This window comes from Falco rusticolus, chromosome 19 (assembly GCF_015220075.1).
Source record: "Falco rusticolus isolate bFalRus1 chromosome 19, bFalRus1.pri, whole genome shotgun sequence".
NCBI classification, from domain to species: Eukaryota; Metazoa; Chordata; class Aves; order Falconiformes; family Falconidae; genus Falco; species Falco rusticolus.
In genome coordinates this window covers 1,534,040-1,555,892 of record NC_051205.1, presented here as the reverse complement: position 1 = coordinate 1,555,892, position 21,853 = coordinate 1,534,040, and the positions used below count along the sequence as shown (strand labels likewise).

At 46.0% G+C, this 21,853-nt stretch overlaps 3 protein-coding genes across 3 annotated transcripts; all 3 read left to right on the top strand.

Moving 5' to 3' along the window:
• Window positions 1-408: 408 nt before the first annotated feature.
• On the top strand, window positions 409-726 carry LOC119159192 (putative small proline-rich protein 5). Its single transcript, XM_037411793.1, has one exon. It carries the CDS (start codon window positions 409-411, stop codon window positions 724-726), a length of 318 nt encoding a protein of 105 aa, XP_037267690.1.
• A 6,056-nt stretch (window positions 727-6,782) lies between these two features.
• LOC119159260 (putative small proline-rich protein 5) lies at window positions 6,783-7,142 on the top strand. The gene has a single exon (XM_037411927.1). It carries the CDS (start codon window positions 6,783-6,785, stop codon window positions 7,140-7,142), a length of 360 nt encoding a protein of 119 aa, XP_037267824.1.
• Window positions 7,143-11,443: 4,301 nt separating this feature from the next.
• Window positions 11,444-12,595, top strand: LOC119159256 (keratin-associated protein 9-1-like). Its single transcript, XM_037411923.1, has one exon. The coding sequence runs from the start codon at window positions 11,444-11,446 to the stop codon at window positions 12,593-12,595; it is 1,152 nt and encodes a 383-aa protein (XP_037267820.1).
• Window positions 12,596-21,853: the final 9,258 nt, after the last annotated feature.

Genomic DNA, 21,853 nt, shown 5'->3' with positions numbered 1-21,853 from the left:
TGTTACCCGCAGGAGCTGTTCTATGAACACAAATGACAAGTGGGATAGATTGGAAAATACAGAGGGAGGACAGTCAGAGGACTTTATGGAAAAAAGGCTTTGAAGCTTTGGAGTAGAAGGCACTGGAAGGCCCAGGGCTGCGTACGGGCAACAGATGTTTTGAATAATTTCTCTCTGAAAAGCAAGTTGCATCTCTAAAAGGTCGTGTTTTTAGTGGGGGATATAAATCATCTCCAATACTTAATCAGCACTGAAATAATTTTCTTATCCCTGAAGAACTAGACATTAGGAAGAAAATGGGGAGTTTGAGAGCAAATTAGAGAATAGAGGTATGCTCACACACATCAGGGCTGCTGTACCAGCATGACCGTCTCTCTCTTCCCTACAGCTTTGCCAATACTCCACAAGATGTGCTCCCGCAGGTCCTGCCACAGCCACGAAACCTCCTGCCACGAATCCCACTCCCCCTGCCATGACTCGGGGCCCTCCTGCCACGACTCCCGGCCCTCCTGCCATTACACCATCCAGAGGCAGCCCGTGCAGAAGTACAACTACGTGACGCCCTGCTGCCCCCCGGTGCAGACCTATTGCCCCCCTGTGCAGCGCTATTGCCCCCCCATGCAGAGCTATTGCCCCCCGGTGCAGCGCTATTGCCCCCCGGCCCCCTACTGCCCCCAGTACACCAAGAACATCTGCAAGCTGCCACCGACGTACCCCAAGTACTAGCAGCAGGATCCAGCCCCAGCACTTGGACCTGCCGGCTCGCTTCTCCCTTGGATGCTCTTGATGCCTGAAGCTTGAACCATGGGCTCTCATTTCCCATTCTAGGCTTGTGTGAATCCTAGAATACTTCATCTTTTCTTCAAAATATAAATCAGATCTGTTTTAATTTATTTAGCATGCAAGACCCAGCTTATGTTCTTTTCCAAAAGACTGGGAATTATTTATCTTGGCAATGGCTTGCATACAATGTGTCAACCTCCAAAACACGCAAATGAGACAATAAAATTTCATTTCCAAAAATAGAAAAAGTTTACAATTTTTTTTATTCTTTGACCTCTTTACTTGAGAATTATCTTTACTTCTGACTTCTTAGACATTGCTTCTCATTCTTTTCTTTCCAAACTTATCACAAAATACCCACATCCCGAATTTTCAAAGTGAATGAAAGCCAGTCATTCCAGATGCATTTCTACAGCAGCGGAACACATTTATGCGCAACATACAGAGAGCTCAGCTATACCCTGTTTAGCCTAGGACTGTCTTCCTCAGTCCCCTGCTTCAGCGGCACCTCATACTTTATGTGTCACTCTGACTCAGAATTACAAACTTTTTGAGGTGTCCCATAAATGCAAATAGGTGCCCAGAGGTCTTCTCTAACCCGCCTTTTTTAACTGAACTGCAAATTACTGCTCTCAATGAAAACTGCACACACTTAAAAATAAATGCTAAATCTCTGTCTACTTTTTTACAACCTAAGATTATCCTTATCTTCCCAGTCACCAGCCCATCTAGCTGAGACATCTGTTCTAGAACAGGATCGCTCACTTCCTTCTGCCAGTGCCTGTTTCCCTGCATCACAAAGAGCTCGACAACTTAAAGCTTCACCTTAAGTTGCTAACTTTGAGTATCTAAAAAAGGGTGAGGTGAATGCACCCTGCGTGATAGGGAACTGACACAAGGGCCTTCCCCAAAAATACCATTTTAAAAACCTAGATGGACAATTTCTACATTATTTATAACTCTCAGCACTTTTCAGAAGACTGCAGGTGAGACTTTCCTAAACAAGGGCTAGCTCTGAAAGATTTTTTTAAAAACTTCTTTTTGTTGCTGAATCACAGCCTTGAAAAATAAATAAAAAGAACTTTAACCAGGACATGAAACCATGCTTTCCCAGGACGTATTTTCAAGTTCAGAATGAATTAGCATCTCGCAAAATTGTTGTCAGAGTAGCAACGTAGCAATACTTTTTTTTCCCCCAAATTGGACATGAAAATAAACCCTGAAAGATATGAAGACCACCCCAATAGAGATAGCTGCTCCCTTCTGAACTCGGTGAGCAACTTTCAAGACCCACTTGTTCTAGTTGCATGAGGACAGACCCATGGGATGCTCCTGAGGAGTTCCTGCAGCACCCACCGGGATCAAAGTCACAGGAAAGGAACAATTACCCATTTCATTGTCCTAAATTAAAGCCTGGGGCCACTGTGAGAGAAACTTGGTAGTAAATAGTAAAACGCTGCAATGTGCAAAAACTACAAAACTGCTTAAGATGGGAGCCTGAAGCAATTTGGGATCTGAAAACAGGATGCCAATAGTTAATAGCTTCCCAGCACAAATCCTTCCTGCTTAGGATCTGAAATCCCCTTCTTCTAGGAGGAGTGTAAACAGGATAATATCGTGGCACAATGGAATAACAGCTGATGGGTGATGGACTCACAAACAGAATGAAAAAAACTGGAATTGGGAACATTCTTCTGGTGTCATCTCCGGTGTTGAGGCATTAGGTGCATTTGAGCTAGTCAAGAGGACTTCCCTCTAAGTGGAGTACATGTGAGTTGTGGCTGTTAATTACAGTCCCTTGTGTCACAAAAAAACATATCAATCAAAACGTGAGTCTGCCATGCAGACCAAGGGGCAGCATGCGGGGTAGAGTCAACACTTTTGAATTGTACGTTGATGCAATACTGGTTGCCCAACAACAAATCACTTAATAACTCTGGGGTTAGGCTCATTTTTAATATGTAAATATGCAACTGCCTTCAAAATTCCCTTATAAAGCAGATTGGGAAATTCACTGCCTATTAACAAGTTAAAGAAAAAGTCATAATTGTTCTTCCTGACTCTGTCAAATCGGAAATGCTAAAAACTAGACACAGAAGATGAATGTGACTACTTAATTGTCAGCATTGCCAAGAGATGCATAATTTCTTGGACAACCCTTTGGAAGATATAAAAGTCCGCCATCCCCTGTTCCTCCTTCATTCAGTGTCAGCTCTCAGTGCTCTTCCTTTTGCCTTCTCAAAAAAAAAAAAAAAAAAGGTAAGTTGGATTATTTGATATATCTACTATTGAGCAGCAGGAGCTCACATAGGAATTCTAGCTGACTAGTTCTGCATTTAGACCTTGCCTTTGTCTTAGAAATTTATTAATTTCAGTGACTGAGTGCCTGAACCTGTAAGCTACACGAAGGGTGCTCATGGTCTGCTCACAGCAGATGGGATGACCAAAAAATAGGAGTAATTGAAAGACCACGTCTGCAAAGACACAGAGTCTTTGGGATCCAGCAAAGAATGAATTCCCAGACTAGCTGGTGATGGAGGGAAAGACACCTCAGACAAGTCAGTGCAGTTTTAGAAGTAAATTTTACCTTAAAAAGCCAACAGTAGCATCTTGGTAGGGAAATTCCCATCAGAGCTGGGCCATCGTAGAGTATCCCCCAAAAGACAAGGCAATATCACTTTCAGGGTCAAGATACCCCATATATTACAAAACAAAGGAAAACAAAACTTCCCATACCACTACAAAAAAAGATCCAAGGGAAAGGCAGAAGGTTACAGTGGGGCAGCCGTGACAGCTTGATGGTCTCTCTCTTCCCTACAGCTTTGCCGATACTCCAGAAAGATGTGCTCCCGTGGGTCTTGCCGTAGCCATGAAACCTCCTGCCACGGATCTCGGTCTTCCTGCCACGGATCCCACTCCTCCTGCCATGACTCGGGGCTCTCCTGCCATTACACCATCCAGAGGCAGCCTGTGGAGTACACCTACGTGATGCCCTACTGCCCCCCCATGCAGCGCTATTGCCCCCCGGTGCAGCGCTATTGCCCCCCGGCCCCCTACTGCCCCCAGTACACCAAGACCATCTGCAAGCTGCCACCTACATGCCCCAAGTACTAGCAGCAGGATTCGGCCCCAGCACCTGGACCCACCGGCTCGCTCCTCCCTTGGACACTGTGGCCACGGATCACCTCATCCTTACTGAAATCCCTGTGTCTCTGCCATGTGCCTCACTGCTGGTCTGGATGAAGTGTTCCCCTAATTATCATTTAAGGTGTCATTCTTTCTAATTATTCAGGAAATGTTCTTTCTAATTATTTGGTGCATAATTACTGTTGGGAATCTTTCTGTGCCATGCACTTCTCTTTCAGACTCATCTAGGTGAGGGAAACAATAAATCTTGTAATTCATGAGACCCGCATTGTCTTTCTTTATTCGCTTTTTCCTTTAGACTTTTTTATTTTTTATTAAACTTCCGTTAAGTTTCCTCATATTCTCAAAGTGCCACGATAGTTAGTAGCCAATAACAACAATTTCCACCTTCATTTGGGAAAAACGGGACACATTAGTAAAGGAAAAAATTCTCAGCTACCATAAACCTACATCAGCCTAAAGGGCTGAACAGAACAAAGTTTCCCCTGCTTACACCAGACTATGAGCTGGTCTACACAGATTTTTGTCCCATCATTTTGAAAAAAGAGCAAAGACAATTTAATTCAGGCTCTTTTGTTCTGGAGACAAGCACAGCTCATTAAATGAAAGAGGAATAATTAGTTCATAAGCTGCTAATAATCCTACTCAGTACATGCAATAATTTCCTTCAAGCTCAACTTTGGAACTTGGGCAAATAAATGTTTTCAAATATCTTCAGACCTCTGAGCCTCTGAAAACAGAAGTCACAAACTTCTTCATATTCTAGTGTTGTTTGTCACCAATATGTATTTTGGAGCAGAGAAATGGGTTAGACCTCAGAAGGTCCATCTCATGTAAGACTCCTGTGCACTCACGTAGACCAGATCTGAGCACCACAATATGTTATTATGGAGAGCTCATAAACCAAACCTTGCTGAATGTAACTGAGCAAGTACCAGTCACCACATTGCTCTAAAAATGACGCTTCATCACTGGAGGTTGGTCTTCCCTTACATACACCCATAAAAGAACCGCAAGCAATGGGTGGTAACTCTTTAGAGATCATGTTTTCCTTAGCAGGATCTGAATTTAAAAGATTCAGAAACATTTTTTGAGGGGGTGTGTAACAACACCCCAGTTTTGGAAGGCTTTTGAGGAGGTAGAAAGATTTCAGATGAACATCAGTGTGCAACTGCAGGCCAAAGCACGGAGGGAAGGAGACACAGCATCGGCTTTGCTGACTGGGCAGCTGCAGCCTCTCCTGGTGTTGGACCCACAACTGAGTCACAAAATGTCCCTGAGGAATCCGTGCAATCCTCCCTTCCCACACAGAACTCACCACAAGCAACTGTATCGCCTCTAGCCTGAAGAAAAGCTGTAGGACACCCGTACTTTAGAGAGAGCTTCTTGTTAGCAGTCAGCGAATTACTCTAATGGGTAACATTTTCCAAAGTTGATGAGTTATGGGCTTCATTTTCTTGTGCTTCAAAGACCAAGTCAAACAGGATTATAAATCCAGCTTTAGTGCCCATAATTTCCCCACTAATGACAGAACCCAATATTTGCTCACGCTTCAGCTCAGATGCTCCCTTTTGCTGAATCCTCTGCTTTCCAGACATCTCTGCAGGTAAGATTGGGTGAAAAAAAGTACAAGAAATCAGCGAAGGGAAAGAGAAACCAAGGAACAGAAAAACTGAACATACTCATACCCTGTACGGAGCTCATCACCATTCTTCTCTGATCTTAAGTACTAAATAAGCTTTGATACAAGTGGAACATCCTGATGTGGTCAGCCAAGTCATCAGGCAAGTCAAGGAACGTGTGAAGAATCAGAAATAGTTTCTTTTTTGCCATACCTGGGGACCGAAGAGATTGTGCCAGCCTTCCCAGCATCGTGCCATCCCCATGAGTTGCAGATGGCAATCCCATTTCCTCTTGGCATTCAGCAACGTGTAAATTAAAATCCTGAGCTGTCACCTGCACAAAACGGTAGGCCTACCCCAGGAGTCAGCATTTCTGAGACTTAAAGACCTTTTTGTCACTGATGCAATCCCAGTTGCCCATTGGCAAGCTAATTAACACCTATGAGATTAGTGTCCGTCTCCAGGAAATGGGAAAGAAATGCCTCCCAAAATCCTTATGTGCATTAGGAATTACATATGGGATGAAATACAATGTGACAAAGAGGAAATGCTAAAAATAGAATAGCGCAAACATCCGCGGGATTGAGTGTGGAAATAATTAAATTGTCATTGTGAAGAGGTGTCTCATATCCGAGATAAACTTCTGGAGCTGTATAAAAGATCACTCAGCCCAGTCCTCCTCAGACCTTCGCTTCCAGACACTTCTCCCTGTAGCTGAAGAAGGTAAGACTGATTTTACTATTTCTGATCGTGCTCTGTGAAGAAACCTCCAGTAGAGGTTTTTATGGACCTCCTGGGAGCTGGGACTTAACTAAAGGCTTTCTGCTTGCAGCCTCATGGTGCTCTGAGTGCCATGGTGCATGGCACATGGAGGGAGGAGGACCACCGGGGAAGGTGCAGCAAAGGCACACGCAGGGACCCTCGGGCGACACAAGCTCCGTGCCCTTCCACAGGGGAGATGGAGTTTGGGAGTGGCTCGTGGGGCTCGTTGCATCAGCTCGCAGGGACCTGGCTTCACGCAGGAATTGTCAGAGCAAGCCCTGCGGATAAGGCAGGACGGAGGGTGCATTCAGTTTGGGTTAGGAAGGCAAAAAGAAAGGGAGAAACAGTTTGCTGGGCATCTCAAGATAAATATTTTTTTAAAAAAGGGGAGGGAATAAGAAATGAATGTGGACCTCCTCTTACTCTGTTCATCTTTTGCTCCTGACAGCTTTGCCGATACTCCACAAGATGTGCTCCCGCAGGTCCTGCCACAGCCACGAAACCTCCTGCCACGAATCCCACTCCTCCTGCCATGACTCAGGGCTCTCCTGCCATGACTCCCGGCCCTCCTGCCATGACTCCAGGCCCTCCTGCCATGACTCCCGGCCCTCCTGCCATTACACCATCCAGAGGCAGCCCGTGCAGAAGTACAACTACGTGACGCCCTGCTGCCCCCCGGTGCAGACCTATTGCCCCCCTGTGCAGCGCTATTGCCCCCCCATGCAGAGCTATTGCCCCCCGGTGCAGCGCTATTGCCCCCCGGCCCCCTACTGCCCCCAGTACACCAAGAACATCTGCAAGCTGCCACCGACGTACCCCAAGTACTAGCAGCAGGATCCAGCCCCAGCACTTGGACCCACCGGCTCACTCCTCACCCAAAGCCTCAAGCCCATCTCCTTGCTCACTGCTCGCCAGCCGTGCTGCTTCTCTGCAAACAAGCACTTTTAAAACAGTTGGAAGGTAGCGCGATATTAGGATGATGAAGTCTCTCAGTTTAATGAACTTTGGAGCTGTTATCTTCTTTCTGCCAATGCAAAGCTCACTGTCCACTGGGAATGGTTTCTTTCTTGCTTTGCTGCTTCACTCTCCAGCAAGACAATAAAAATTTTATCTCAAGCCTACCTAACAGTTCTGGATGTTTTCAGTCACCACTCCATCATATCTGCTTGCATGGTGGCATCAGTTTTATCTCATGGGTTTAGAGCCATGCTTTAATCACTGGTGAAAATAGATAAAGCAGGAGGAACATCAAGGAAACATGAAAGTCAAGGAAAATGTCCGTGGCACCTACCAGTGATGCCAGGAGTGTTGCAGCACATGCAGAAGGCTAGGAGGAACACGTCGGGTTAATTCCTGATAAAACCAAATATTTGCCCTGAGCTCGGCAGACATAATGGGGGTTTCAGAGTCACAGCCGGGGGGCTTGGTCTGCACATTCCTGGTTTTACTGCAGATGCAATCTTTAAAAGCCGCCGCTATATTTGGAAACAAAACAAAGCAAATCCTGCAGGGTTTGGAACCTGCCTTGGAATACCCTCAATTAAACAATTCCTACAGTGTAAAATGAGAGAAGCTTTCCCCAGCATGATTCATCCACCCCAGGGCAGGCATGGGAAATAGGCTGGATGAACTGGACATTGCAAGGACCTGCTAAATGGCCGGTTGGTATAGAACTAATTGGAATTAGTTATTTGCAGGTTATGGAGAAAATCGTTATTACAGAGGAACAGCCTGCTAAAAAGTAAAAGTTGCAAACAGGATGCAGAGGGCAGTTAATGACTCCCCTACACTCCAGCTGTTGCCATGGCTGAGAGATGAGTCATTTTCATACGACCCTTGGCAGCTACTTTAAAAACTCCTTTCCTTACTCACTCTTCACCTCTCCGCCGTTGAGTATTGAGTCAGTAAGGCTTTCTGTCCATAGGAGCGTGTTTGCCTTCAAGTATATACATCCACTTCCCCTTGCTGCCCCAGGCCTCCAACTTTCTATTCTGTGATTAATCATGGCGCTTTTTATTTCCTCTTCCTTTCCCAAGTCCCACAAAGAGCACGAAGCCTCTGAGCTGGTTACGCTTCCTGCTGTGCTCAAGCTTGAAGTTCCTGTTAACTTGAGGATGAGAAATGGCCGCAATTACAGGGAAACAAGACAAAGGTGGTTTTGTTTCTATTCTATTCTAAGCTTCTGTCAGCCCTGGAGAGGTTTGACACCTGGAACATCAAGGAACAAGCCTTAATGAATGCTTTAGCTTGTTAGAATACCTTCTTTTTTAATTCAGAGGCCATGGACATTTGGCAAGAGAAGTCCTCTATACCTAATGCTCTGGATAGCTTAGAGGAACATTTCTGCTCTGATGAGTATGTGCTAAATAACCTAACAGTGGATTTCCACAACAAGGATAAATTGTGAGCAAACCCCGGAGGATTAACAAGGAGGAATTCACCTTAGCTGTTTCACGGTGAGGCTTGCTTCACTGCATCCATAATTCTCAAATCAGAGTGGTGTTACTCTGGGCACCTTACAGAGCCTGCTAAGTTCATTCACTCAAGATTAACTTTAATTGGGTTGGGGTTTTTTTTACCTAATTTGAATATTATTTTTTTTTAACTTCTCTTGTAACATCAGCTATGGGTCTCCCAGCTTCCTGTGGATCTGTCTTACATGGCTTTAGACACCTCTGATGTTCATATCCAGTTCTAACAGTAGTGGTGGGTTTTATGACTCAAGGGACACTGCATGAAGCAATGCACCAGGTTCGTACAAAGTCAAGCAGAAAACTGCCTCACTTTGACTAATATCGCTTACTTTACCTCGCTGCTCAGGATCCAACTTGTCTGTCTTTTCTCTGCACGCTCAGAAGTCCCCTCCTGGCCACCTCCCAGGTTGCCATGAGCCAGCTTTATTGTTAGGCGAGATGCAGGTACTCAGCTTGTGTAAATCTCTATCGTTAATTAGATTGTAATGTGTGGCAGTGACCTGGTCTAACCCGTCGTTAGCATGAAGCGAAACTCAATAGGGAATGAAGCCTGTGTTTTAGTGGGCAGGAACATCAACCTTGGAAAGAGCTTGCCAGGAGAAGTGGTGACTTCATGGTGCTTTGAATTCTTCAGAGCAAGACTGGGTAGCATTTTAAAAGCTGGGATGTAGCCAGATAAAATCATTAACTACTCAACAGAAACCCATGCTGTATGTCACCAGAAGTCAAACTGAAGATTCGCGGTGACCCATCTTGTCCTCAGCATCTGTGATCTGGATTGCACCGTCTTTCTGTATAAACAGAAACAGCCTGAATCTTCTCTCCTCCACCTCAGCAGAAATCAGGGCATCTCCAGTGAAGCTGTACCCTGTAGAGGATGGTGGTCAAGGGTCTTTCGGTGCTCTGCTCCCGCAGCAGCCCTGCTCCCCGGCATGATCTCAGAAATGAAATATTTAATCACGTCAGTCATGATCGCAGGTCCCGTGAATTTCCTCTGACCGGAGAGAGATAATTTTTTTAGAAGACGTAGTTTAATTTGAAATCCTAAAGATGCTCAGGGCATCACATGAGGCCTTCAGGCTTTCATGCAAAATAAATATTAACGTCATTAATGAATAATTGCAACATGATCATTAACATCAGAACTAATGAATGTCAATGGGTGACTGAGAACTGAGCATAGAGTTATTCAAAAAATAACATCCGTAGGTGGATCTTTCATTACTCAAGGGCATACTAGGACTTAAAAAAATGGAACTGGAATTTTGCAGATCAAGTTATGCTAAGTGGAAACAGGATGTAAAACTTCCAGAAAAGTTTTGTGTTTTGCTTTTATTTAAAGATGTCCAAAAGGAACTGGAAAAATATGGACTCCAATTTGACCCAAACTCTATTCCAAATTTCCATAAGGAATTTTCACAGTACTTTGCACTTAAAATTTCTGATATTGGCAAGGCCAATGGCATGTGTTTTCCCATGCATGGATGGAATGAGGCAGCAAGGGATGAGATGTCAAGAACTTTCTGTTACATATTTGCCCTTCTGATGATCAGAAACCCTGAAGACAGACATTGGGCTTCACCATTTCTGCATCCAAAACCAAAACATGGGGCCTTGGAATTACACTTCCTGGAATTCTATTTTTAAAAATCATATTGAGGAGTGACTGACATCCAGAAGGCCTCTGCATGCCTCTGAAATCAGCTGCTCCTCAATCTTAATTATGATTTTTATGTTAATTGAGTACTCACTAGCACTGAACAAGCCACCTAGCATCTCAATATAACAGCATTACCATATGCAAAATGAGCAGAAACATACCTCCACCAGCATCACACAAGAATTAACTTGACATTAAAAAATTGTAAAAAATTTACAGAACAGATTGATAATGACACAAAATTGAGGGGCTGGTCAAAAACCACGAGGCAAAGACTAAATAGATGAAGGGACATTCAACAAGTAAGTATAGGCTTAGTGCGTAAATCACAAATTGCTGTGGGGTACCTCATTTCCGGCAGGACAATTTTGAGCTAAATAAAAGGTCTCCCCATCCCTTTGCTCCTCACTCAACTGCACTGCTCAGCTAGCACGGTAAGTGTTAGCTATTAGCAGTGTTCCTTGATAGCAACGGTTCTCATTTGGGTTTGGTCAAGCAATGAATTGAAATGTGTCTTTGTATCCGGTCTTTGTGGGGTGTTGGGTGAGATGACCTTTAAAGGTCTCGTCCAACCTAAGCTAATCTATGATCTGCAGCTGTCTCTGAAAACCAGATTTTCCTAGCCTGTTGGTCTGTTGCGTATTGCAAAAGACAGTTGGCAGAGAGAGCCCAGTGGAAAACAAGCTTCTTGGGATGGAAATCCATGGAGTGATCATCATGGATGAGCACAGGAGAATGAGTTTCCAGGACAGTTCAAAAGATGCAGAGATATCGCTGGGATGGTGACAGGTGGCTTGGTTTCTGTAAGGATCTTTTTTTGCAGCTCAGGAGAAATAAATGGGAAGTGGTGTGTGATATGGCTGTTGCCCATAGGCCTAGGTGGTGGCATTGGTATTGGACACAAGACACATCTGTGTCCTAGGAAAGATGGGTTGTGTCTGAAAGTACATTGTGTTTCAGGTCCTCGCCCCTTCCAGCCTTGACTACGCTGCAACATGTGCTCTACTGGATGTTGCTCCACCGGGTGCTGCTCCATTGTGAAGAGCAAAACAGTGTGCTGCAGCCAGCCGTGCCAGAAGACCATCTGCTGCGAGCCATGCCAGACAAGCGTCTGCTGCAGCCCATGCCAGCAGTCCTGCTGCTGCGACCCGTGCCAGAAGCCCTGCTGTGACCCGTGCCAGAAGCCCTGCTGTGACCCGTGCCAGACAACTGTCTGCTGTGACCCGTGCCAGAAGCCCTGCTGCGACCCGTGCCAGAAGCCCTGCTGTGACCCATGCCAGCAGTCTGTCTGCTGCGACCCGTGCCAGAAGCCCTGCTGTGACCCGTGCCAGAAGCCCTGCTGTGACCCGTGCCAGACAACTGTCTGCTGCGACCCGTGCCAGAAGCCCTGCTGCGACCCATGCCAGAAGCCCTGCTGTGACCCGTGCCAGACAACTGTCTGCTGTGACCCGTGCCAGAAGCCCTGCTGCGACCCATGCCAGAAGCCCTGCTGCGACCCATGCCAGACCACTGTCTGCTGTGACCCGTGCCAGAAGCCCTGCTGTGACCCGTGCCAGACAACTGTCTGCTGTGACCCGTGCCAGAAGCCCTGCTGTGACCCGTGCCAGACAACTGTCTGCTGTGACCCGTGCCAGAAGCCCTGCTGTGACCCGTGCCAGACAACTGTCTGCTGTGACCCGTGCCAGAAGCCCTGCTGTGACCCGTGCCAGCAGTCTGTCTGCTGCGACCCATGCCAGAAGCCCTGCTGTGACCCGTGCCAGCAGTCTGTCTGCTGCGACCCGTGCCAGAAGCCCTGCTGTGACCCATGCCAGCAGTCCTGCTGTGACCCATGCCAGAAGCCCTGCTGTGACCCATGCCAGCAGTCTGTCTGCTGTGACCCGTGCCAGCAGTCCTGCTGTGACCCGTGCCAGCAGCCCGTCTGCTGTACCAAGGTGTGCCAGCCATCTGTCTGCTGCTGTGGCCAGCGACCCTGCTGCTGCTGTGGCTGCCGTCCCTGCTGCTGCTCTGGATGTCAGTCTTGCTGCTCCTACGTGGTGAAGAAGAAGCCCGTCATGGTGTGCTGCAGCCCCATGCAGTGCTGCTCTCCCATGAGGAAGTATTGCATCCCCATCCAGCAGTGCTGCGCCGCAATCAAGAAGCGCTGCTGAGCCAGCTCTGGGTAACAAAAGCAGCTCTGCCAGCTCCCATCTCTGGTTTGCAACAAGAACAGGCACAAGGAGATGAGAACCTGCTCATTTGCTTCCAGTTCACATGATGATGGAGTAAACACCTCGCTATTCTCTTCTTGTTTTCAAATTTAAGCTGTCTTCTTTCTGCCCTTTGATAATTGAACATCTACTCGAATGTATCACCCACTGCACATGGGAAAGAGCTGTTAGATGTTAGTGGCGCTGTTAATTCTCTTCTTGGTGTACAGGATGTGGGGTACCTTTGCTGTCACTGTGATCGTTCTTCATTTTCTGTCTTGACTTGTAGGCAATAAAACTTAGCATTAAGCAAAACGCAAAATCTTGTCTTTTGGTTATTCTTACATTTCTTTGCATGGAATGTGCCTCATTCTGTGCCATTTCCTATACGGGCAGCCTTCCTGATGGCTACAGGTGTTCCTCCATGGCACAGCAGAACACTGGGGAAACAAAGAGCCACTCAGCCATGATTCCCATTGGCATAAATTAGGTCACAGCTGAAGACAGCAAGCAAAGTAGTATGATCCCTTCTTGCATCTACTGATCATCTGCCTCAGTTAGCTCAGTTTTTTACTATAAAACTAAAGGGTTAAGGTAAATAAAACTTAAAGGGGACAGGCTGAAGGAAACATGTGTAACTCCACCATCTGAAAACATACCACCCTGTAAGATGTATAGGAACTCATCCCTGATACTGGAATAGGTACTTCAACAGGCACTGAGAGGAATTCACTACTCACTGATCAGCAGGCATCACCTTCTTCTACTACCATCTTCAAAAACAAAATTTCAGAAAACACTTTACATCGGTGAATTATTTTTATGTGAGCAGAGATTTTCATATGCAGCATTCCTGGATTACAGGCAGTGGAATGAAACTCGGGTGTTAGCATACAACTTAAAAGCTTCATTCCTAAAATAGCACACACATGAGTCAACAATACCTTTTCTACCTGGCTGGGACTTCCTTTACTATTAAAATTCAGGACTCAGCTCTGAATTGCATGTCTCAGGAAAATGCCTTGAGCACTGTCTTGATTATTTCCCTCAACAAAATCTCCAGAGCATATACAAAGTCTACATTAGAATAATCTTCTCTACCACGTTAGACTCTTCTGAAAACATTATTCAGGTCTTTAGGAGTTTTTTATTAATAGGCAAATCAGGTACAATATACTGGCAGAAGGATATCCTATATCGTACCATAGCATACTATACAAGAAGTGCATTCTGTTAAAGGAAATCTTGTGAGCATTAATTTCATCACGTGTTGGAAAAGCTGCCATGGCAGATTCCTCCCCACTCACAGAGGTACTGCAGCACTCAAATTTACATAACCACCATGGAAGTTTACAAAGACATCATGGCACGGCATGACATGGCATGTAATAGGAATTTAGTGTAGATGATGTTATTTCTGACCCAACTATGCATTAAATGTCAGCATCTCTCCAATATCTGTGATCTGCATAAGACCCTGATTAGCAACAGCCTTGCAGGGTTCACATCCATTTCTAAGAAAGACATGGACCTGTTGGAGTGAGTCCAGAGGAAGGCCACAAAAATGATCCAAGGGCTGCAGCCCCTCTCCTACGAGGAAGGGTTGAGAGAGTTGACATTGCTCAGCCTGGAGAAGAGAAGGTTCCAGGGACACCTTATTGCAGCTTGCAATATTTAAAGGAAGCTTGTAAGAAAGATGCAGACAGACATTTTGGCAGGGCCTGTAGGAATAGGACAAGGGGGAATGGTTTTAAACTAAAGGAGGGGAGGTTCAGACTAGACAGAAGGAAGAAATTTGCTATGCTGAGGGTGGTGAGACCCCAGCATAGGCTGCCCAGAGAAGCTATGGATGTCCCATCCCTGGAGGCATTCAAGGCCAGGTTTGATGGGGCTCTGAGCAACTTCGTCTAGTGAAAGGTGTCCCTGCCCATGGCAGGGGATTTGACTAGATGGCCTTTAAAGGTGCCTTCCCACCCAAACCATTCTATGATTCTAGCACAGGGATCATCTTGGCCAATATGGCAACAATAAAGCCTGATAAAAAGGCGATGAGTGACTTATTTGGTGGACGACATGTTTGAGGGTTTACACAAAGAGGACATTACTTCCTTCAGGCAGGTGTCTGGCTATTATCGCGTGACCAGGACAATGCTCCCCTAGGGACAATTCCAGATGAGACATCCAATGTCATAGGAGGTCACGTTCCCATCTTGGGAAGATACTACGTGTCCCAGCCACCAGGGATCACCTGCCACCACTCCAGCCTCACATTCCAAGTCTGCTGAACATGATACCAGCCTTTATTTGCCATTAATAGTTGCTGCCTCCGCATCTTAGAACTCTCATTGCTGTCACATCTTATCAGATGAAAACTCCATCAACACCTTCTTCTTCTCACATGGCATTGTGCTGGCTCTGCACATGGCCACAATTCCTCCCCATATCCCCAAGCCCATTTCATAATATCTGCCTTAATTCCAGCCATCTTATCCATTCCCTCCCGGCTGTTCCATCAAGCTTTGCACGTATAACAGCCTTGGCCTTAGCATACCGCAGCCCAAACAACTATAAGCAATTGCTGGAAAAGTCCTGTTGGGTGCCTGAACTCAAAGCATCTGTGAGATACAAAGGCATGGAGCGATGCACTCAGGATTGGATTGCCAGTCCTGAGCCTCATGCTTGCCTACAGTGGCACAGAATCAAGTTGTTAGTGTGAAACACTCAAATGTGACCATCACAAATACTATTAAATGCAAGCTGTCTCGGTCTCGCGGGCATTAGGAATAATCTCAGGAAATGGAGTGTACAGAAACAACACAGAAAAAAAGCTAACATGTGTGAACTACTGCTTTGAAAGCTGTTTAATTTAAACTTAACCCATCCCTTCCATGGATGAAAAAAAAAAAGTAATACTTTAGCTGAAATAAAAAGCAGGGGGGGTGAGGACCAAGCACCACAGCGGGAGACCCAAGAACAAAACTGAGAAAGCAGAAACTCTTCAGTCTTAACTTTGACCACACAGCCACCCCTCAGAAGCAGGAAAAAAGGATTCACATTGACCAATAGTTTCCACTGGTCCCCCAAAATCCCAGCCAAGCACAGAAGGGACACATGAGCGGTGACATTTCCAAGTTCCAGGCATGGTTCTCCCACTCCTTCAGCACCCGCCTCCCCCAGGCACATTGTAAGTGTCTCTGTGTCTCAAGGTCATTCCTCGGGAAGCGGATAGGAATGCCTTCCAGCTACCTCCGGCTCCCATTAATGCAAATTCATTAGAAAATTTGTGCCTGTTGTTTAGCTGTAACAACTAATTCCAATGCAGAATTGAGGTGGTGAGCAAACAGAAAGAGGTAAAGATTAAATACCAGAAGACACGTGAGTGGCGTATACTGGGTGATACACAGCAAAGTCAGAATTGCTGAAGAATGCTTCATTTCCAGGGGGATGGCTTTGAAGCATATAAAAGTCCTCCCATCCTGGTGGTCTCCATTCGCTCACCTTGACTTCTCCTCTCTTGTCCTCACTGGTCAACAGGGTAAGTCAGAGCTTACTGCTTGCCTTTTCTTCTGCATTCTACCGTACTACTGTGTGCTTTTGCAGGAAGCCATCAAGGATTTCTTGTACTGTCTAGTTTGGGAACAGTTCTGAGGTTGGTTTTGGGGTCCACCTGGGTGGCTTCTTTCTGGTGGAACCAGTGTTGGACAATATGCCAAATGCATGGGTGTCCGATGCAAAAATCTGGAGATCTCTTGGACAGGCTGTTATGGGATTCTAGACAGCTGGGAATTCCCCAGTCAGTTTGGGATGGACTTTGGGATAAGCATGTTGCAAGATGCCTAAACAACTGGGACATTCAGGCAGAGAAAAAGAGAGTCTCTCTGTTCCTTCCAGCTTTGCCTACACTACTACCAACAACATGCCCAACGGAGGTTGTGGATGCTGCGGTGGAAGTAACTACTCTGTGTGCTGCTACAGCACCAAGAAGCCGTGCTGCAAGATGCCGATGTGCTGCTCGCCCATGCAGTCCTGCTGCCCCACCACCTGCTGCATGCCCATGCAGACCTGCTGCATGCCCATGCAGACCTGCTGCTACACCATGAACAATGGAGGCTGCTGCGGTGGCAGTGGCGGCAGCTGCTGAGGTGGCAACTAAACCCACTCAGTGAAGGGCAGGCAGGGCTGCACTGCCTGCTGCTTCCCTGCTGGCTCATTCGGTGTTAGACATGGATACGGATACTGCCCTAAATGCTCTTCCTCCTTTGCTTAGAGACTGTAGATCTTCTCTTCTTTGTCTACCTTTAATCTCCAAATGCTTGTAATGTGCTTTGAAACTGCTGCCCACTGATCAGCATGATTTTCCTCTGTAAGCACTAGTCCTGCTGTTAATTTTCCTCTTCGTGTTGGGATGTTTAATTCTTTTCATCACTGTTTTGCTTCAGTCTCTCTGAAAACCAATAAAATCTGTAGTTCATGACACTGCAAAACTCCTGGTGGTTTTCTGTTTGCTAGCTGGTGAAGGCAGGGTGCATCACCTCACCTATTACCTTTTCTTTGCATTTTTTTCCAGCGTTGGGATGTTCCTGCCTAAAAGGTGCCAGCTAGGGGGGGGGGGGTTGCCTACACAAGAAAAATCAGTGCATCCCTGATGCAGTCCTGAGCTTCTGCATGGCTCTATTCAACCATGAACTGAGTGTCTGTCATCTCTCCAAGCAGTATTTACCCTCTCACTATAAAACTAGAAAGAAAATAATACATAAACTTGCAAAGGAGCTGAAACAGTTTGACACATGCACATCCCAACTAGGAAAGCTCCGTGTATTTCGAGCAGCGAGAGGTCTGCTTCAGAACCTGCAGACAGTCCCTGTAAATGGTTTAACATTTATGAGGTGGAGGTCTTGCCTCTGCTAAAATGTCTGGGTTACCAGATATCAAGTTAAAATATTAGAACAAATGGTGAGAAACCTCCACCATCTTCAAGGAGCGATTGGGTCAGTAAGAGTTGTACCAAAATATAGCATGCAAGATCTGCATCACAGTCTTCATCCTGTGTTTAATGCCCTTTACTGCCTCTGTTTCCACGGAGGAATGCGCCAGTCCCTTCTTTGCATTAAGCCCACTCAACAAAGGCCATTCGGTTACGTGGGTTACACGGATGGCTGACACAATGACCATCGGTGGGAAATGCCCACCTAGATCATCACTCCTTGCAGCTGCAGGATTTGCCAATGAGAAATCTCCCTCTGGAGGCACAAGTGAAGTGTGCCCCTTTGCCTCATTATTTCTTTGTAAATTAATCAGTTCTTATGGGCAGGCAAACAATAGATATGACTTCTTATACTGTACTGAGAGCTTTTGTGAAAATTAGCTGAAATTTACAGCTAGCAGCTTAAACATTAATAATAGCTAAAGCAGACAAAGCTAGGAGCTTAAACTTTAGTAGTTAGAGTAGACAAAGCTTATAGATTGTGGTATATGAACTGTAGCAACCATATTACAACGTTTGGCTGAAACTGACCAAAAAGGATGTGATACTGTGTGAGAAGATGACCATTTAGCAACTGCTTAGTAACAAAACAGCAAACCAACCAAGCCAATAAAAAGGAAGAAGAACCCAGACCTTAGTTTTACTATTGGTCTGAACTATGAGGGGTGGGAACTTAGATTGCACAGAGATTTTTTTTGTCCAGGATCCCTTTTTGGAGGCACCTAGCTTGATCTGTAGCACTATTAATAAAAAGTACTTTCATAAAGAATCTATATTTCAGCTTATGTGGAAACTTGGAGTCAAACTCGGTTATGGTGGCTGGCATGTGTAATTTCCGTAACAGAGCTGCTCCGAGGGGACCGGCTGGGAAGGTAATGCCGTGCATGTTCTTCTACTCTGCCTGGAGAAGTTGCAAATACATGTGCTGCTTCTCCAGCATTTCACTCAATGAATTACTCTCATTCCAGGAAAGCAGGGAAAGGAGCTGGCTGCATTTACTGCAGAGGTGAAGCAGCACTAAAATCACAATCCGCTCCCCCTCGCACCATGCAGAAAGCAAACCGAGGCCCCTGCTAGCATTCTCGGGGTTGGTAGCAGCTCATCTAGGAGTACCCCTCTTTGGAGCACTGCAGGGATCCCGAAGGATGTCAGGCAGCAGGCAGGGAACTCGCCAGGCAGGCTCCACCATCCTCTCATTAGGCAGCACTCCCCTCAGGATAATGTGGCGAGGTCTTCAAATGACAGCTGCAATTTTAAGCCGTGGAAAAAATTCCTCCCAAATACCCTGTGTTCTTGCCAGCATTCAGCCCCACAGCAAAGCGCATTGGAGGCAGTGGCTGGCGTTAAACAAGCATTCATCCACCCTGGCTCAGTTGCCCAAGGCTCTGCCTTACCTTGACCTTTCCCCCATCCTCTCTCCCTCCCAGAAAATGGTTCCACCTCAGCAATGTCTCTTCCTGCATCACTTCTGCGTCCCTGCTTCCCACTTAGCTCCATGACTCCAGTTAGGACCAGTTTTCTGTGTTTGTCACAACTCTTCCACCTTCATCTTCTTCTCCACCTCTCGGTCCATGTTGGGCAACTTCATTTACAACTTCAAACACCCACAGAGTCCTGTACAACCTCCAACTCTAAACATCCCTCCTTGCCTGCTGAGGAGCCGGGCAGGTGGACTTGCTTGGTGCCAGGGCTCCGGCACACAAGGGGGATCCAGCTGGATGCAAGGGAAGGTTGCGCAGCGACATGTTGACTTGCAGTGCACCATGCCCAGTCCCAGAGCCATGGCTCCTTGCCTTGCCATTTGCAAAGGCAGTGCTGCCCCTGGACCTTTTAATTAAAATGAAAAATATTCCAAAGCGAAAATTCAATTCAGAGTTTTCAAAAATGTTTCTAGGAAAGCAGCCCCAGCAAAGCAGAGCAGGGACTGAAGCGCTCTTGTGCTAGTAATGCCCACATGCAAACCCAAACCCCCCCAGACTGGAGAATTTACACAAGTTTAGGCAAGCAAAAACACAAAGATGGCTTTGGCATCTCAAAGATGCTCTTAGCATGCATGAGGACACAATGATCTTGCATGGAGTCACATGCAGGTGACTGAGACCCCAGAGCCAGCATGACTCCCAACACATGCCAAACACATGGTCTTCTTGCTCCCTCTTCACATGCATGTCCTATGACCAGGAACAAACATACCTATTTTCATGAAATTTTCCAAATGTTTGTTTCAAACACCAGTCCGATGAAGCAACCTATCATGTGCCTGAAAGACACAACCCAGGGGTTCAGTTTTGGCTCTCATACTGATTCAGCACCAGCCCCTGCTGAGTAAGTCCCTTAGCATCTTTGGCCGTCACTGTTTGCATTCGTCAAACAGATACAAGGATGCATTTTTTGGCTCCCTTGCAAAGCTGCAGAGAGGATAAATTCATTAGTATTCATAGAAGCCCTTTGATTATCTGCAGGCTAAACAATTATGAGGCAAAACAAAGGTAGTTATCACAAATAATAAGGCAAAGAGTAAATACCAGAAGACACGTATAACTAAAAAGTATGGGTTTGGGTTAGTAAACAGGGAAGTTCAAATGGTCAATGGCTGTCTCACTTCCAGGAGGCAGGTGCTGAGGACTATAAAAGGTCTCCTGGCCCAGCTCACTTCATTCGCTCGTCTTCTCTTCCCTTCAACTCTCCTCACTCTTCAACAGGGTAAGTGAGAACATCTAAACCTTCCTTCCTTTTCAAAAAAGAAAAATGCGATGGATGTCTTATAACAGGATCCAGATACAACTGGGTAGCTGGGCTGGGATTTGAAGCTGGGCTTCTATGAGCTGTGTACTAGGAATCACGGGGATGAGCTAGAAGCATTGAAGGATGGAGAGGCTACAGGAGTGTCAGCAGGGCCATGCAGACCGAGGGGACGGAGGGCGGCTCAGGACGGCTCAGAACAAGGGCTGTGTGCGCTGTGCTGTGTGATTCTTGCTAAGACATTCGGAACAGCCTGGTACGAATAGGTGGGCATCCACATTGCAGGAAGAAGACAGAGTTATGAGCAAGATTTGCTACAAACAAGACAGCACTCAGTTTCAGCTCCTTGAATCTCAGAATTTAGCATAAACCGAGCTTTGAATTAATTCTGTATTTCCAAATATCCTGCTCCCAGTCACAGACTCTCTCTGTTCCTTCCAGCTTTGCCTACACTACTACCAACAACATGCCCAACGGAGGTTGTGGATGCTGCGGTGGAAGTAACTACTCTGTGTGCTGCTACAGCAGCCCTAAGTGCTGCAAGACACCAATGTGCTGCTCGCCCATGCAGTGCTGCTGCCCCACCACCTGCTGCATGCCCATGCAGACCTGCTGCTACGTCATGAGGAATAACAATGGAGGCTGCTGCGGTGGCAGTGGCAGCGGCTGCTGTGGTGGCAACTAAACCCACTCAGTGAAGGGCAGGCAGGGCTGCACTGCCTGCTGCTTCCCTGCTGGCTCATTCGGTGTTGGACATGGATACGGATACTGCCCTAAATGCTCTTCCTCCTTTGCTTAGAGACTGTAGATCTCTTCTTTATCTGTCTTTAATCACCAAATGTTTGTAACGTGCTTTGAAATTGCTACCCACTGATCAGTGCAATTTTCCTCTGTAAGCACTAGTCCTGCTGTTAATTTTCTTCTTGGGGTGTGGGATGTTTAATGCTGCTGATGTATCATACTCCCTTTTCTTGCTTTAATCTCCAATTAGTCACAAAAGACAATAAAATGGATAAGTTATGACACTGCAAACTTCTGGTATATATTTATTCATTTATCTTTTGAACTATAGCTCTGGTCTGGGACTTTTTTAGCAGTTGCTTAGTTTCTGAATATAATTATATTTTCAACTGTTTCTCATGCTCCTGATGACAGCAGCACAGCATACGCAGTAAACTTCTTGGATTAGTCTCTCATCTGGGGAAAAATAGCGTTTGCTAGTGACAGTTCGTTACCTAAGCTACACGAGTATCCTCCTGGCCATGCAGTTTCATGCTGTCTTTCCTCTGCTTTATGACCATGAAGATACACAGTCTGCAATCAAAGCATCTGTATGGTCCTAAAGCCAGAGCTACAGGTTGTCTTTGTTAAGGGAAATCTTTCCAGCAAATTTGCTGAGCTTTAAAGCAAGCTTCTTAAAAGGCTGGGTATCTTGTCTATAAGGTTAAATAGACCAGCAAGCATGGTCTGCATGGTGCAGGGAGAGAGGGAGT

Bases quoted from the DNA above. Each gene is read 5' to 3' on its own strand.
- LOC119159192 (XM_037411793.1), top strand. From the start codon at position 409: ATGTGCTCCCGCAGGTCCTGCCACAGCCACGAAACCTCCTGCCACGAA.
- LOC119159256 (XM_037411923.1), top strand. From the start codon at position 11,444: ATGTGCTCTACTGGATGTTGCTCCACCGGGTGCTGCTCCATTGTGAAG.
- LOC119159260 (XM_037411927.1), top strand. From the start codon at position 6,783: ATGTGCTCCCGCAGGTCCTGCCACAGCCACGAAACCTCCTGCCACGAA.